Genomic DNA, 16,018 nt, shown 5'->3' on the forward strand with positions numbered 1-16,018 from the left:
CTCACTGTGCTTTATTTCACTGCAATCTCATCTTAAATTAACTCGTGGAAAAACGGCAACAAATCCTAGACATGAGTGACACTCGATTAAGAAATCAGAGAAACCGCAGCGACAGGTATCCCTTCCGACCCACCGGGAATATTCCATCGGAGGGCCGTATGACACTCAGCCACATCTCCGCCACTTCATTGCAAGCTGGAGCCTGGGACTGTCTGACACAGGTCCTGGTTGTAATTCACAAACGCTTTGTTGAATTTGTCGCTATGATTCTTGAAGCACAGAGCAGCAGTGACATCACATTCACACATCTTGCTTATACACGGGAACAGTGATAGCCAGGAGCCACCTGTAAAAGAGGGGACTGTAAAAATACATAATGCGCACCTGATATTGTATACTCTATCGCTGCGGGTGTTCACCAACCATGTGGAGATCTTCAATACTGCAGGGATCTTTAATGCTATTTTGGACTGGGTCCAAAATATTTCAGGGAAGGACATCCAAATTGAGGAATACTGGAGTTGTGGACTGCCTCTAATTTTGTATTAGTCTCTTCATATTCTGCGAACCCTAATTAAATAAAGGTTTCTGGACAGCACGGTGGCACAGTGATTAGCACTTACTGCTTCACAGCGCCAGGGGCCGGGGTTCCATTCCCGGCTCAGATTACTGTCTGTGTGGAGTTTGCGTGTTCTCCCCATGTCTGCATGGGTTGCCTCTAGGTGCTGCGGTTTCCTCCCACACTCCAAAGATGTGCGGGTTAGGTGGATTGGTCATGCTAAATTGCCCCTTCGTGTTAGGGGTACTATCTTGGGTAAATCTATGGGGCTATGGGGTTAGGGCCTGTAGTCGGTGCAGACTTGATGGGCTGAACGACCTCTGTCCGCAATGTAGGAATCTATGATTCTTACTGGGGTCCATAATACTGTGGGCTGACTAATGTTAGTTGTGTTTGTGTCCTCCCAGTTTAGGGTCTTTAATATTGTGTTGGGGGTTCCCTAATTACAGAGATTTCTCATGAATCTTCCTCACTTGTTGAAGACAATGACAGTGCGATGCATCAAGCCGTTTAAGGGTACAATTCAATAAAGGTTACAGGGGTTATTTTATTCTTTCATGGGGTACGAGCTTCATTGTTGAGGTCAGCATTTGTTGTCCATCTGCGAAGTGAGTGTCTCATTCGACCATTTCAGAGGGGCAGTTAAGAGTCAACCACATTGTTGTGTGTCTGGAGTCGCAAGTAGGCCAGACTTGTAAGGACGGCAGATTTCCTTCCCTAAAAGGGCATCAAGTTTTACATCTATTTACTAATGTCACAGTAGACTTATGTTAACACTGCAATGAAGTTACTGTCAAAATGCCCTAGTCACCACACTCCGGCGCCTGTTCAGGTACACTGAGGGTGAATTTAGCGTGGCCAATGCACGCTAACCAGCACATCATTCAGATTGTGGGAGAAAACTGGAGCACTCAGAGGAAACCCATGCAGACACAGGGAGAATGTGCAGACTCTGCAAAGACAGTGACCCAAGGCGGGAATTGAACATGGACCCTTGGCACTGTGAGGCAGCAGTGCAAACCACTGTGCCACTGTGTGAACCAGATGGGCTTATACAACAGCCGACAATGGTTTCATGGTCACTGTTATGGAGACTACTCCTATGTTCAAGATTATGAATTGAATTTAAATTGCACCAGCTGCTACGGTGGGTATGAACCCGTGTCCCCAGAGCATTCATCTAGATTACTAATCCAGTGATATTACCACAATATCACTGCTTCCCCCAGGAGTTGCACAACTGCTTCCCCCAGGAGTTGCCTGGGGACAGATTGAGAAAGAGGTTTAAGAGACATATCCGGGGATTCCTGGGGTTTATAATTGGAGACGTGGAATTGAAAAGAATGGAAATTGTGAAGAACATCAACTGGAATACTGCAGCCAATTCCAGGCACCACATCTTGAGGAAGATGTGAAGATATTGGACAGAGTGACACAAAGGGTTCAGGTCATGGTTCCAGGTCATGAGAGACCACAGTTGCCTAACTGGCCTGGAGAAGTTGGGGCTGTTCGCAATAGACAAGAACATGAGAGGAGATTTGATCGGAGCTATTAAAAATTATTAAGGATGGAGTCAGAGTGGATAGAAAGAAAATTGTTCCCACTTGTAGAAGGTTCCAGAACCAGAGGAGACAGATTTAAGGCAAATGAATTTCTTAATCTCACTGCCCCAGACTGCGGTGGAGTCCGAATCTTTAAATGGTTCCAGGAAGGAGATAGATATACTTCTGATTTTAAAAAATGGGCTAAAAGGACATGGGGAATGGGTGGGGAGGTGGATTTGAGATCAGGAAGAGATGAGCCATGATCTGATTGAATGGCAGAGCAGGCTCATAGGGCTGAATTTGCCTACTTCTGCTCCTAATTCCTATGTTCCTTTCATACAAGAATGAAAGGAGGCATGTGGTAAAGCTTATTTTTGACAGTGGTTGGGATTTGGAATGCGCTACTTGGAAGTAACACGGAGGCAGATTTGATTGTGGCTTACATAAGGACTTTGGAGAAGTGTCGGAGGATAAAAAAAATTGGCGGGACAATGTGGCAGATTTGGGATTGGGTGAGTTACTCTTGCAGAGTGCCAGCACTAACAAGGTGGGACGAAAGGACTCCTTTGGTGCTGCAACCCTGCCATGATTCTATGAAAACCTTGGGGCCACTGCGAATCTCAGAACTTATAGTCTGAACAGACTTGACAGTGCCAATGGGCACTCACCTGTGGAGAGAAGGGCAGGGACAGAGAGTTAGTGGAACTCCCTAAGATCAAACAATGACTGGTTTGGTATTGTAGACTGAGAAAGGATGACAAGAACCATGATTTAAACAACACCAATGGCTTTAAAATGACTATTTTGGTCGAGAATTAAGCATACTGAGATTTTTGCTCAAATTATAACTAAAACCAGATGCTGGTTAGAATGTTGCTGTGAGTCATGGTCTGGTCCGAGAACAGTGACCTGAAGCTTCCTGCGTTTACTCTGGAGTAGACCTGGTGGCACTGAGGTAACGAGTTATATGTGGAAGACATGTAACCCAAACAAAGCATAATCATAGAATCATAGAACCCTACAGTGCAGAAAGAGGCCCTTCGGCCAATCGAGTCTGCACCGAACACAATCCCACCCAGGCCCTACCCCCATATCCCTACATATTATACCCACTAATCCCTCTAACCTACGCATCCCTGGACACTAAGAGGCAATTTCTTAGCATGGCCAATCAACCTAACCGGCACATCTTTGGACTGTGGGAGGAGACCGGAGTACCCAGAGGAAACCCATGCAGACACGAGGAGAATGTGTAAACTCCACACAGACAGTGACCCGGGCCGGGAATCGAACCCAGGACCCTGGAGCTGTGAAGCAGTAGCGCTAACCACTGTGCTACCGTGCCACCCATAATGGCAAATGTTTACAGGTAATTTCATTGACTGTTTGAGTCATGCAATGGATTTCCAGTTCGACAATTGGCTGGGGTGACAGAGAACCTTCTGGAAGCAAGTGAAAGAATTTGTAGATAAAAGACATGTGCAGTCTTTTGTCTCTGGCGACAATTCTGTAGAGATCCACCATCGTAAGGAGTGTGCCCTGAAGGAACTTCTTCAGAGGCCACGAGGATAGATTCTACATCAGGAATACACCTGGCTAGTTTTTACTAAAACCCAGTAGTATCTATTTTCAGTTAAATAATTAGAAGTTAAGGTTCAGTTGAGAGTTAAAGTTCAGTAAAAAAATTGAAAGTGTTGCAACGGTTTAGAGTTGAAGTGGTGAATTGTTAAATAAAAAGAGATTGTTGATTGAAGTAAGAGTTGTTCTTGCTTGTCTCGTTAACCTGAAATGCTTGGAGAGTATTTAAATTAATAGCCGAGTAATAGTATCTCACTTACTGCACATCGGAACTTCATCAATGCAATGTGAAATATAGAGTGTTGTCCAAATGGAACAGCCCATGCTAATGGCCTCACCGTAACATTGATCATGCAAATAACAGCACCTAGGAGAGAGTGACAAACATTATTTCATGGATGCAAGTCCTTCTGTAGAGAATAAAACTCAGTCAGTGCCTAAGCAACATAGCCTCAGGTAGGGTTACCAACTCTGTAGGATTGCCCTAGAGTTCCCAAATGTTAAAAATTAATTTACTGATTATTCACAGCAAACATCCCAGGAGAAAAGTGCATAATAGGGAAGTTTGATTTATTTTTTTTCCTCCACTTTACTGGGCACTTTTGCTTATTGGAGATGGACCTGAGGTTTGGAGCAAGGCGCTGGGAGGGGGCGGGGAGAGATAAGTTATCCAACAGACAATGTTGGATAATCTCAGCAAGTCTGGCAGCATCTGTGGAGAGGGAAACAGAATTAATGTTTCGAGTCCACATGATTCTTCAGTGGAGGGGTGGAGGGGTAGGGTGGAGGGGAGTGCAGGGAAGGGATGTTTAGATTTAACTTTAGAATATATCCAATGAGCATGGATATCCCTGTCAAAGACCAAATGCTTTCTAAAGCAAATGTGGTACCTTGCCCATGACAAGCATGGCATCCTGCCCATAAGTATAGCTCCATGCCCACAACAAACATGGCATCCTATCCAGTGATGTTATCACTAGACTATTAATCCAGAAAGTCAGCTAATGTTCTGGGGATCGGGGTTCGAATCCTGCCACAGCAGATGGTGGAATTTGAATTCAATAGAAAACAAAATCTGGAATTAAGAATCTGATGATGTCCATGAATCCATTGTTGAGGGAGATTCACTGGTTAAAATCAGCAAGGAGTAAGATTCACTGTTTAAAACCAGCAACGTGGGAGATTCACTCTGTAAAATCAGCAAGAAGGGAGATTCACTGTTTAAAACCAGCGAGGAGTGAGATTCACTGTTTAAAATCAGCGAGGAGTGAGATTCAGTTTAAAATCAGCAAGGTGGGAGTTTCACTTTGTAAAATCAGTGAGGAGGAGATTCTACTGGTTAAAATCATCAAGGAGGGAGATTCGCTGGTTAAAATCAGCAAGAAGGGAGATTCACTGGTTAAAATCAGTGAGGAGGGAGATTCACTGATTAAAATCAGCAAGGAGGGAGATTCACTGATTAAAATCAATGAGGAGGGAGATTCACTGGTTAAAATCAGCAGGAGTGAGATTCACTGGTTAAAATCAGTGAGGAGGGAGCAGGGAAATTCATTGTTTAAAATAATTTGGGGAGTCAGGAACATTTCAGTTGCAAATGAAGCTGAGTGAATGCACAAACAAAGGGCTCAGCCCTTCAAGCATGCTGTCCAATTTATTAAGCTCCAGACCGATGTGACAGTAAACTAAAATCGGCATCCCACTTTCCCCCTGATAATGTTTCACCTCCTTCCTCACCAAAAAACTGTGGACATCACAGGAATATTATAAGTTGATTGATCAGTGAGTGTTTGGTGCAAGGTACAGAGTATTGATAGCTAGCTTAGGACACCAGAGTCAAGGTAAACTTATAAAGAGTGTGAGGGATAGGCAAAAGAACTATAGGCCAGTTAGTGTAACTTCAGAGGCAAATTTCTGGAAGCAATTCTGCGAGACAAGACAAACTGTCCCTTAGAAAGGCATGGATTAATCAGAGATAGTGCAATTTTGTTAGAGGAAGTTTGTGTTTTATTAACTTAACAGAATGTTTTGAGGAAGTAAAAAGGAGAATTGATGAGGGTAGTGCTATTGTCTGCATGGATTTCAGTAAGGCACTTGACAAGGTACCACATGGCAGACTTGTCAGTCTTTGGAATTCCCTTCCTCAAAAAGTGACTGAGACTTTGAATATCTTTATGACAGAGGTAGATAAATTCTTGATAGTTGAATGACTGTTTTGGTAAAGCTTTTTACGTGTTGTACTGTCACTATAAGGTTCAACATAGCGTACAAACATAGAAGATAGGAGCAGGAGTAGACCATTCAGCACTTCAAGCATCATTCAATTTATCAAGGCTAATCCTCTATCTCAGTGCCACACTCCAGCACTCTCCCTGTATTGTCTTGACACCTTTAGAGTCTATGTATCTACTTATTTCCCTCTTAAATTAATTTTTATTATTTATTTGATAGAGAATTCCATAGGTTCACCAGCCTCTGAGTGAAGAAATTTCTCCTCACCTCAATCCTAAAAGATCAGTCCATATCCTGAGGCTGTGACTCCTTGTTCCAGAACCCTCTAGTCAGAGGATACAACATCCCTGCATCCAATCTGTTCAGCCCTGTCAGAATTTTATATGGTTCAATTAATTCCCCTCTCACTCTTCTAAACTCCAGTGAATACAGGTCCGGTCGAATAAATCTCTCCTCATACGCCAATCCTGCCATCCCAGGGATCAGTCTGGTGAACCTTTGCTGCACTCGCTCTATGGGAAGTATACCTCCTAGAAACCCTACAGTGCAGAAAGAGGCCATTTCGCCCATCGACTCTGCACCGACCACAATTCCACCCAGGCCCTACCCCCATACCCCTACTTATTTACCTTCTAATCCCTCTAACCTACGCAAATCAGGGGCAATTTTAGCATAGCTAATCAATCGAACCCGTGCATCTTTGGACTGTGGGAGAAAACCGGAGCACCCGGAGGAAACCCATGCAGACACGAGGAGAACGTGCAAACTCCACATAAACAGGGACCCAAGCCGGGAATCGAACCCAGGTCTCTGGAGCTGTGGAGCAGCAGTGCTACTGTGCAGCTCTTCTTAGATAAGTAGACCAAAGCTGCACACAATACTCCAGGTGTAGTCTCACCAGGGCCCTGTACGGTGGCTCCTGTACTCAAGTCCTCTTGCAATGAAGAGCAATATACCATTTGCCTTCCCAACTGCTTGCTGCAACTGCATGCCTGCTTCCAGTGACTGGTGTACTATGATACCCTTTGTATGTCAACATTTCCTAATCGATCCCTATTTAAATAATACTCTGCCACTCTGTTTCTCCATATGAAGTGGAACTTCCGAGATTCACATTTTTCCACATTATACTGCATCTGCCACATCTTTGCCCATGCACTCAACTTGTCTAAATCACTCTAAATTATCCAAAGCCTCTTAACGTCCTCCTCACCACTCACCTTCCCACCTAGTTTTGTGTCGTCAGCAAATTTAGAAAAAGTATATTTGCTTCTCTGATCCAAATCACTGATGTGTATTGTGAAAAGCTGGGGCCCTAGCACTGATCCTTGCGGGACCCCCCCCAAGTCACTGCCTCCCACAAGCTGTCAGTAAAAGGCATGGAAATGTCATAGATTGGCATAGGGAGCATGAGACTCCATGGGCTTTAGTTGGAGGTGAAGGGCATACCTTGGCACGTGGGGACATAGAGGGTCATAGAGAGTAGGTGTGCGGCAAACCTTGGCATGGTGGGGGCTCAGTGGGGGACCTAAGGGTGGCATGGATGATGCATAGGGAGTGCGTGGGATGGTAAAGAGTTTTGAGGGGTGAGACCTTTCTGCTTTTCGTACAACTGGGACAAAGTCCCGCAGCACCTAGATGGGCCTTTCAAAACAGCCCGTCCCACACAAGGCAGCCTCCTTGGCTGCCTCTGAACTTTCTCCTCAAGTTGGCTGGCCTGACTGAAGCCCGAACCCAGAACGAAAGTCCCACCCTGGCCTGGCACTTCCTCCCGAGGCAGGCTGGCTGAGCCAAGAATTCTCCATTGATTCCTGTTCGCCACCTTAAGGACAAAATACTCTCTTTCACCTTCTTCCATTCGGGAAAAAGATACAAAAGTCTTAGGTCACGTACCAACCGACTCAAGAACATCAGACTTTTGAATGGACCTACCTCACGTTAAGTTGATCTTTCTCTACACCCTAGCCATGACTGTAACACTACATTCTGCACTCTCTCCTTTCCTTCTCTATGACCGGTTTGCTTTGTCTGTACAGCGCGCAAGAAATGATACTTTTCACCGCATCCCAATACATGTGACAATAATAAATCAAATCAGGTTCAAAGAAATTCCAGCCCAGAGTGTTTCTCGTGTTCACTACGGACTCATATTACCTGTCCAGTGCATCAACTGGCTGGTTGCCGCTTCCTCCAATCCCACAAAAGCAGCCATAGTTGGAGTAACGTAGAGTATTCATGCCTGGATTGGCACAGTTGACGACAGGTGTAAAGTTGGTCATCTTTCTGCCTCGAATATCAAAGCCTTGAACGGGGATTAAGATCGCTGTGAAACAATATCAGCATATGATCAAATGCCATGCCCATCAATCATTGGTCTACCCTCTGGATTACTTTTTTTATTTATTCACAGGACACTGGCGCCACAGCCTGGCCAGCATTTATTGTCCCTGCCACCCTTTTTTAAAAAAGAGCCCTAAACATTTATTTATTTATTATTTATTAATACATTTGTTTTGTAAATTGAGTTTGTGTCTTTATATGCCCTGTTGGTGAACAGAACTCCCACTCACCTGATGAATTAGCAGCAAGCGCTCTGAAAGCTAGTGGCTTTTGCTACCAAATAAACCTGTCGGACTTTAACCTGGTGTTGTGAGACTTCTTACTGTGTTTACCCCAGTCCAAAGCCAGCTTCTCCACATCAGTATTTATTGCCCATCCCTAGTTGCCCGAGAGCAGTTGAGAGTCAACCACATTGCTGTGGTTCTGGAGTCACATGTAGGCCAGACCAGGTAAAGACGGCAGATTTCCTTCCCTAAAGAACATGAGTGAACGGATAGGGTTTTCCGACAATCAGCAATGTTTCATGGTCATCAGTAGATTCTTAATTCCAGATACTTTTTTATTGAGTTCAAATTCTGCCATCTGTCATGGCAGACAGATTCGAACCTGGGTCCCCAGAACATTAGCTGAGTTTCTGGTTTAATAGTCCAGTGATAATACCACTAGGCCATCGCCTCCCCTTAAGGTTACGAAACCTGTAATAGAACCATTGAAATATCCAACCTGCTGAAGTGAGGGGGTTAGTCCACACAGATGAACATTGTGCAGCTGGAAAACTTATTTCATAAAGTCTACATGGACTTTAGCAAGGCCTTTGACAAGGTACGGCATGGTAGGTTGCTGCATAAAGTTAAACCTCACAAGATCCAGGATGAGGTAGCTAAATGGATACAAAATTGGCTTCTTGACAGAAGCCAGAGGGTGGTTGTAGAGGGTTGTTTTTCAAACTGGAGGCCTGTGACCAGCAGTGTGCCTCAGGGATCAGTGTTGGGTCCACTGTTATTTGTCATTTATATTAATGATTTGGATGAGAATATATGAGGTTAGTAAGTTTGCAGATGACACTAAGATTGGTGGCATGGTGGACAGTGAAGAAAGTTATCTCCAACTACAAAGGGATCTTGATCAATTGGGCCAGTGGGCTGATGAATGGCAGATGGAGTTTAATTTAGACAAATGCGAAGTGATGCATTTTGAACCAGGGCAGGACTTACTCAGTTAATGGTGGGACGTTGGGAAGAGTTACAGAACAAAGAAATCTAGGGGTACCTGTTCATAGCTCCTTGAAAGTGGAGTCACAGGTGGACAGAGTGCTGAAGAAGGCATTCGGTATGCTTGGTTTCATCAGTCAGAACATTGAATACAGGAGTTGGGACGTCTTGTCGAAGTTGTACAAGACATTGGTAAGGCCACACTTGGAATACTGTGCACATTCTGGTCACCTGATTATAGAAAGGATATTATTAAACTAGGAAGAGTGCAGAAAAGATTTACTAGGATGCTACCGGGAGTTGATGGATTGAGTTATAAAGAGAGGCTGGATAGACTGGGACTTTTTTCTCTGGAGCATAGGAGGCTGAGGGGTGAATTTATAGAGGTCTATAAAATAATGTGGGGCACAGATCAGCTAGATAGTCAATATCTTTTCCCAAAGCTTGGGGAGTCTAAAATTAGAAGGCATAAGTTTAAGGTGAGAGGGGAGAGATACAAAAGTGTCCAGAGGAGCAATTTTTTCATACAGAGGGTGGTGAGTGTCTGGAACAAGCTGCCAGAGGTAGTAGTAGAGGCGTTAAAAAGCATTTAGATAGTTACATGGTTACGATGGATATAGAGGGATATTGGCCAAATGCGGGCAATTGGGATTAGCTTAGGGGCTTTTGAAAAAAAGGGTGGCTTGGACAAGTGGGGCCAAAGAGCCTGTTTCCATGCTGTAAACATCTATGACTCTATGACTTTAATTAAATCTGAACTAAAGTCTGCGGTTACCAACAAAGATCAGGAAATGACTAGACTGTTATAAAAACCCTGTCTGGTTTTCTAATGTCTTGCAGAGAGGAACATCTGCCCTGGTCTGGTGTATATGTAACTCCAGCCCTCGGCAATTTGACTGGCTCTTAACTACCCTTTGGGCAGCACAGTGGCAGAGTGAGTAGCACTGCTGCCTCATAGCACTAGGGAACCAGGTTCGATTCCAACCTTGGGTTACTGTCTGTGCAGAGTTTGCACATTCTCCCTATGTCTGCATGGGTTTCCTCCAGGTGCTCTGGTTTTCTCCCATGGTCCAAAAATGTGCAGGTTAGATTGATTAGCCACAGTCAATTTCCCCTTAGTGTCAGTGGGATTAGCAGGGTAAATATGTGGGGCTTAGGGCCTGGGTGGGATTGTTGTCGGTGCAGGTTTGAAGGGCCGAATGGCCTCCTTGTGCACTGTAGGGATTCTTTGATTCTTTAAAAGCTCCCACAAGACACTCAGCTATTGTCAAGAAGATGGTTTACCACCACCACCTTCTTAAGGGCATTAGGGTTTGGCAAGAATAACCAGATCATAGTATGGTGATTGTGTAGAAGGAGGCCATTGAGCCCACTGGGATCATGCGATCTCTCTGTAAAAGAAATGAATCCCACTCCTTCATTTAGTGTAACCTTGCAACGATGTTTATTTCCTCACATCACCTTTGGGTCTTTTGCCAACCTCCATACAATATGGTCTCTGGTTCGCAACCTTTCTGCCAATGAAAACACTTTCTAACTCCATTATTCTTGCCACGATGTCACTTAGCAATTGTTTTGGAGAATAATGCCTCATGCGAACGCGGGACTCAAATTTCAGCCCACTCTCTACTCACCCCCTGCTTTTTATCCTGCCTGATGTGATACTGAGCAATTTTCAGGTTTGGCAATGGCACTGTGTGGTTTTGCCAGATTTTATGAGGTTAGCTGGTTAACAGCAGGGTTGACTGTTTCAGGAGGAGCTTGCTGTCCATGTTATTCAAGCTGAAATGTTTTCCTTGCTTGTCCACACCCACCTGACATCTGCCATATTCACACTTCCCCCTTCACCCTGCTTTCTCTCTCTTTTGTCAACCAGGGACCACTGGATTTGCTTGCCCTGAGCATCCCTCCTGTGGCAATCTACCTTGTAAGCACAGTAAGAAGTCTCACAACACCAGTTTACTCAGGGCAATCTACCTTGACAGTACCCACACTAACACTTATTTAAAGGCAGAATATTCTTTAGTTACAGTTTTGCCAGCCAATCTTGTTAAACTGTCCCCCATCAAACACTCCCAGGACAGGTACAGCATGGGGTTAGATACAGAGTACAGCTCCCTCCACACTGTCCCCATCAAACACTCCCAGGAAAGATACAGCATGAAGTTAGATACAGAGTAAAGCACCGTGCACACTATCCCCATCAAACACTCCCCCGGACAGGTACAGCATGGGGTTAGATACAGAGTAAAGCTCCCTCTACACTGTCCCCATCAAACACTCCCAGGACAGGTACAGCACGGGGTTAGATACAGAGTAAAGCTCCCTCTACACTGTCCCCCATCAAACACTCCCAGGACAGGTACAGCACGGGGTTAGATACAGAGTAAAGCTCCCTCTACACTGTCCCCATCAAACACTCCCAGGACAGGTACAGCACGGGGTTAGATACAGAGTAAAGCTCCCTCTACACTGTCCCCATCAAACACTTCTGAGTATAGCACAGAGTTAGATACAGAGTAAAGCTCCCTCTACACTGTCCCCTTCAAACACTCCCAGGACAGATATAGCACAGGGTTAGAAACACAATAAAGCTCCCTCTACACTGTCCCCATCAAACACTCCCAGGACAGTTACAGCACAGGGTTAGATGGAGAGTAAAGCTCCCTCTACACTATCCCTATCAAACACTCCTAGGGTAAGTACAGCACAGGGTTAGATATAGAGCAAGCTCCCTCTGCATTGTCGACATCAAACACTCTCAGGACAGGTACAACACGGGGTTAGATACAAAATAAAGCTCCCTCTACAATGTCCCCTCAAACATTCCCTTACTGAGTTTTCCATTACTTTTTGTTTTCTCTCTAATGGGAAATTGATCAGCATTCCCAGTGATGCACAGCGCTGGGTGTTAGCTCACTTGTTTCTCTTGCCAGTCCTCCTCCTACCTGGTCTCCATTTGATCACTCACCTCCGAACAGAATGAGGAGAGCAATGAGGTTCAGGGGCTCCATGGGGTCCTGTTTCCTTGGCAAGTTTGGAGTTTGCCGTAACCGTGGCGCTACCTCTTTTATCGTGCTCTCAGGGTCGCGCCATCCCATGTTCACTCTGCAATGGAATATAGGGTAAAGGTCACCTTGAGCTCATTCTAACATCCGGACATTCTCAGGTTTGGCAATGGCACTGTGCGGTTTGGAAAGATTGATGCTGTGGGTTCAGCCTCTCTTACTGAATATTAATTATAAGTGACATCAATTGATACATGTGGTGGAATTGTCACTGGACAAGTAATCCAGAGACCCTGGTAATGCTCTGAGGACTCAGGTCCGAATCCTACACAGCAGATGCTGAAATTTGAATTTGATAGAATTAAAAGTTTAATGATGAAACCGTTGTCAATTGCTGTAAAAAAAAAATCCATCTGGTTCACTAATGTCCTTTACGGAAAAAAAATTCTCATCTTTACCCAGTCTGGTCTACATGAGACTCTTGAACCACAGCAATGTGGTTAACTCTTAACTACCCTCTGAAATGGCCTAGCAAGAGATTTGAGGCAACACGATGGCACAGTGATTAGCTGCTGCCAGGGACCTGGGTTTAATTCTGGCCTTGGGTCACTGCCTGTGTGGAGTTTGCACATTCTCTCCATGTCTGCGTGGGTTTCCTCCGAGTGCTCCGGTTTCCTCCAACTCTCCAAAGATGTACGGGTTAGTACATTGGCCATGCTAAATTGACCTACGGTATACCTGAACAGGTGCCGGAATGTGGCAACTAGGGGATTGTCACAGCAATTTCATTGCTGTATTAATGTAAGCGTACTTGTGACTAATAAATAAAATAAACTTTGATGGGTAGGTTAGGCAGTTTAGCCATGGTAAATGTACAGGGACAGGACGGGTGGGTGTTCCTGAGTGAGATATTCTTTCATGGAGTCTAGGTGAACACGATGGACAAAGTGGCCTCCTCCTGCACTGTAGGGATTTTATGATCCTAAGCTCAACAGGATAAAGCAGCCTGCATGATTGCTACCCCTTCCACAAATATTCATCCCCTCCTCCACTAATGTATAGTGGCAACAGTCTATACCATCTACAAGATGCATTGTAGGAACTCACCAAGGCGCCTTAGGCAGCACCTTCTAAACCCACAACTCACAGAATCCTTACAGCACCAACAATAATCCCACCCCAAGTCCTATTCCCACAAATCCCTCTAACCTACACATCCGGGGACACTAAAGGCTTACTTAGCGTGGCCAATGCACCTAACCCGCACATCTTTGGACTGTGGGAGCAAACCCACACAGACACGGGGAGAATATGGAAATTCTGCACAGACAGTGACCCAAGCTAGGAACCAAACCCAGGCCCCTGGAGCTGGGAGGCAGCATGGCTAACCACTGTGCCACCATGCCGCTAGCAACTGGAAGGACAAGGGCAGTCAATACATGGAACACCTCTCCTCCAAATCAGTCACCACCCTGACTTGGAAACATATCGCTGCTGTTTCATTGTCGCTGGGTCAAAATCCTGGAACTCCCTCCCCTAACAGCACTGTGGGTGGACCTAGAGTACTTGGACTGCAGTGGCTTCAAGAAGGCGCCTCACCCCCACCTTCTCAAGGGGCAATTAGGAATGGGCAATAAATGCTGAACCCAGCCAGCATGAAGGGGTAATAAAGACCATGTGAGCTGGATGAGGGACAGGTTGTGCGTACTGCTTGTCGAAGCTGTTCCAGGTTGTGGAGCAGCGACAGTACCAGCCACAGACACAGGGGGCGCTGACGGGGCCGGGCGAAAGGCGGAGGGAAATGGGGCTCCGGGGGAGCGGGTTCGGGGTAGGACCGGCACTCACCCGACCCCTAAACAGAGCTGCACTCGGCACTCAGCCTGGTTCAACTCGTTGCCATTGGAGATTCCGATTAGCGCTGATGGTCCGGGAAAGATTAAAGGCACGGAGCTGTTCACACAACCGGGGAGACGAGGAGGGTGGGGAGACGAGGAGGGAGGGAGGGAGGGGGGTGGGGAGAACGAGGAGGGGGGGAGACGAGGGGGGTGGGGAGTGGGGGGGAGACGAGGGGGGTGGGGAGTGGGGGGGAGACGAGGGGGGTGGGGAGTGGGGGGGAGACGAGGGGGGTGGGGAGTGGGGGGGAGACGAGGGGGGTGGGGAGTGGGGGGGAGACGAGGGGGGTGGGGAGTGGGGGGGAGACGAGGGGGGAGGGGGGTGGGGAGTGGGGGGGAGGGGAGGGAGAGGAGAGAGGGAGGGGAGTGGGGGGAGGAAGGAAGGAGATGGGGAGTGGGGGGAGGGGGAAATAGGGAGACAATGGGGTGGGGGCAGATGGGGGAGATGATGGGGAGGGGGAAGATGGGCAGGGCGAGATGATGAGGAGGGGAAGTGATGGGGGAAGGGAGATTGTGGATGATGGGGAGGGGGAAACAGATGTAGGAGACAAGGGTGAAGGCAAGGGGAAGATGACAGAGGAGGAGGGGGAGATGATGTGGAGGAGGGAAGGGATGCGAAGGAGAGTGGGAGATGGGGATCGGGAGGAGGAGGTGATGGGGGGGACAGAATGGTATGAGGGGAAGGGGAGAGATGGGGGTATTTGCAATAGTGGAATATGGGTGCAGGAGCTCAGGGGTCAGGGGAGTGGTATCTGGATAGAGTAGACCGTCTGAGGGGATGTTCCTGGGATCTTGAATGATCCAAAGCTGATGTTCCAGGTCTGTTGTGCTAATGTTGAGACTATTGCTGACGTTTGACTCGTTCTTTACAAGATCCTCAATACTGGGGAACTCATTTCTATTTTAGCCATTGTTCCTCCAATTATCGCTCGCATTTTTAAATCCCAAGCTTGGGGACACCTAATTTAATTATTTTCTTATTTTATTTTAAGTCCATCCTGACTCCGGCTAAGTCACTTCCAAGGATGTCAGAGCGACACAGTTGTTTCCCTTTCTTACAGATAGCCCCGACAGTTCACAGGCTCACATTTCTGTTGGTCATTTCCCTGCAGCTGGTCACTACCGGATCCCAACTGTTGGGTCTTGCGTCAAGCAACTCCATAAAGATGTGCTGGCTGGCTACCATGGGGACTGACGGGCCGAAGACATCAGCCTGGGCAAACTGAGGGGCTGAAAGTTAATGCTGAGAAATGCACGGCCCCATAATTCAGTCTGACCCCTTCACCGAGCACAGTAAATGGTCATTATTGGGAACGTACACTGAAACAGGAGCTTCAGGATACGAGAGGGATGTGTGTGGGGGAATTAGCAGTGCCATTTGGTTGGATGGCTCATTACATTTTACGTAAATTGATTTTACTAATGAGTACGATGCACATTGGCACCTAATGTGCAACATGTTGGTTAGCACTGTGGCGTCACAGCACCAGGCACCCAGGTAGGATTCCCGGCTTGGGTCACCGTCTGTGGAGTCTCCACCTTCTCCCATGTGTTCCAGTTTCTTCCAAAAGATGTGCTAGTTAGGTGCATTGGCCATGTTAAATTCTCTCTGTGTAACTGAACAGGTGCCGGAGTGTGGAAACAAGGGGATTTTCAC

At 46.3% G+C, this 16,018-nt stretch overlaps 2 protein-coding genes across 3 annotated transcripts in view; one reads left to right on the plus strand and one right to left on the minus strand.

The window, feature by feature from the left end:
* LOC145362225 (basic phospholipase A2 PA-9C-like) overlaps window positions 1–16,018 on the minus strand; it is a 24,939-nt gene continuing 8,921 nt past the window's right edge. The window contains exons 2-5 of one of the 2 annotated variants that reach the window (XM_080218288.1): window positions 12,433–12,569; window positions 8,065–8,233; window positions 3,942–4,048; window positions 1–346 (exon numbers count right to left, since the gene is read on the minus strand). In XM_080218288.1, coding sequence (XP_080074414.1) covers window positions 186–346; window positions 3,942–4,048; window positions 8,065–8,233; window positions 12,433–12,562 — 567 coding nt within the window. In that variant the 5' untranslated portion in view covers window positions 12,563–12,569 and the 3' untranslated portion in view covers window positions 1–185. The remainder of the gene's footprint in view (window positions 347–3,941; window positions 4,049–8,064; window positions 8,234–12,432; window positions 12,570–16,018) is intronic. The other variant, XM_080218289.1, reaches the window with a different exon arrangement.
* gemin7 (gem (nuclear organelle) associated protein 7) overlaps window positions 14,285–16,018 on the plus strand; it is a 2,999-nt gene continuing 1,265 nt past the window's right edge. The window contains exon 1 of the mRNA XM_080218231.1: window positions 14,285–14,411. Coding sequence (XP_080074357.1) covers window positions 14,391–14,411 — 21 coding nt within the window. The 5' untranslated portion in view covers window positions 14,285–14,390. The remainder of the gene's footprint in view (window positions 14,412–16,018) is intronic.

The sequence above is a fragment of the Carcharhinus amblyrhynchos genome, unplaced genomic scaffold (assembly GCF_965287045.1).
Source record: "Carcharhinus amblyrhynchos unplaced genomic scaffold, sCarAmb.v2.hapA scaffold_37, whole genome shotgun sequence".
Lineage (NCBI taxonomy): Eukaryota > Metazoa > Chordata > Chondrichthyes > Carcharhiniformes > Carcharhinidae > Carcharhinus > Carcharhinus amblyrhynchos.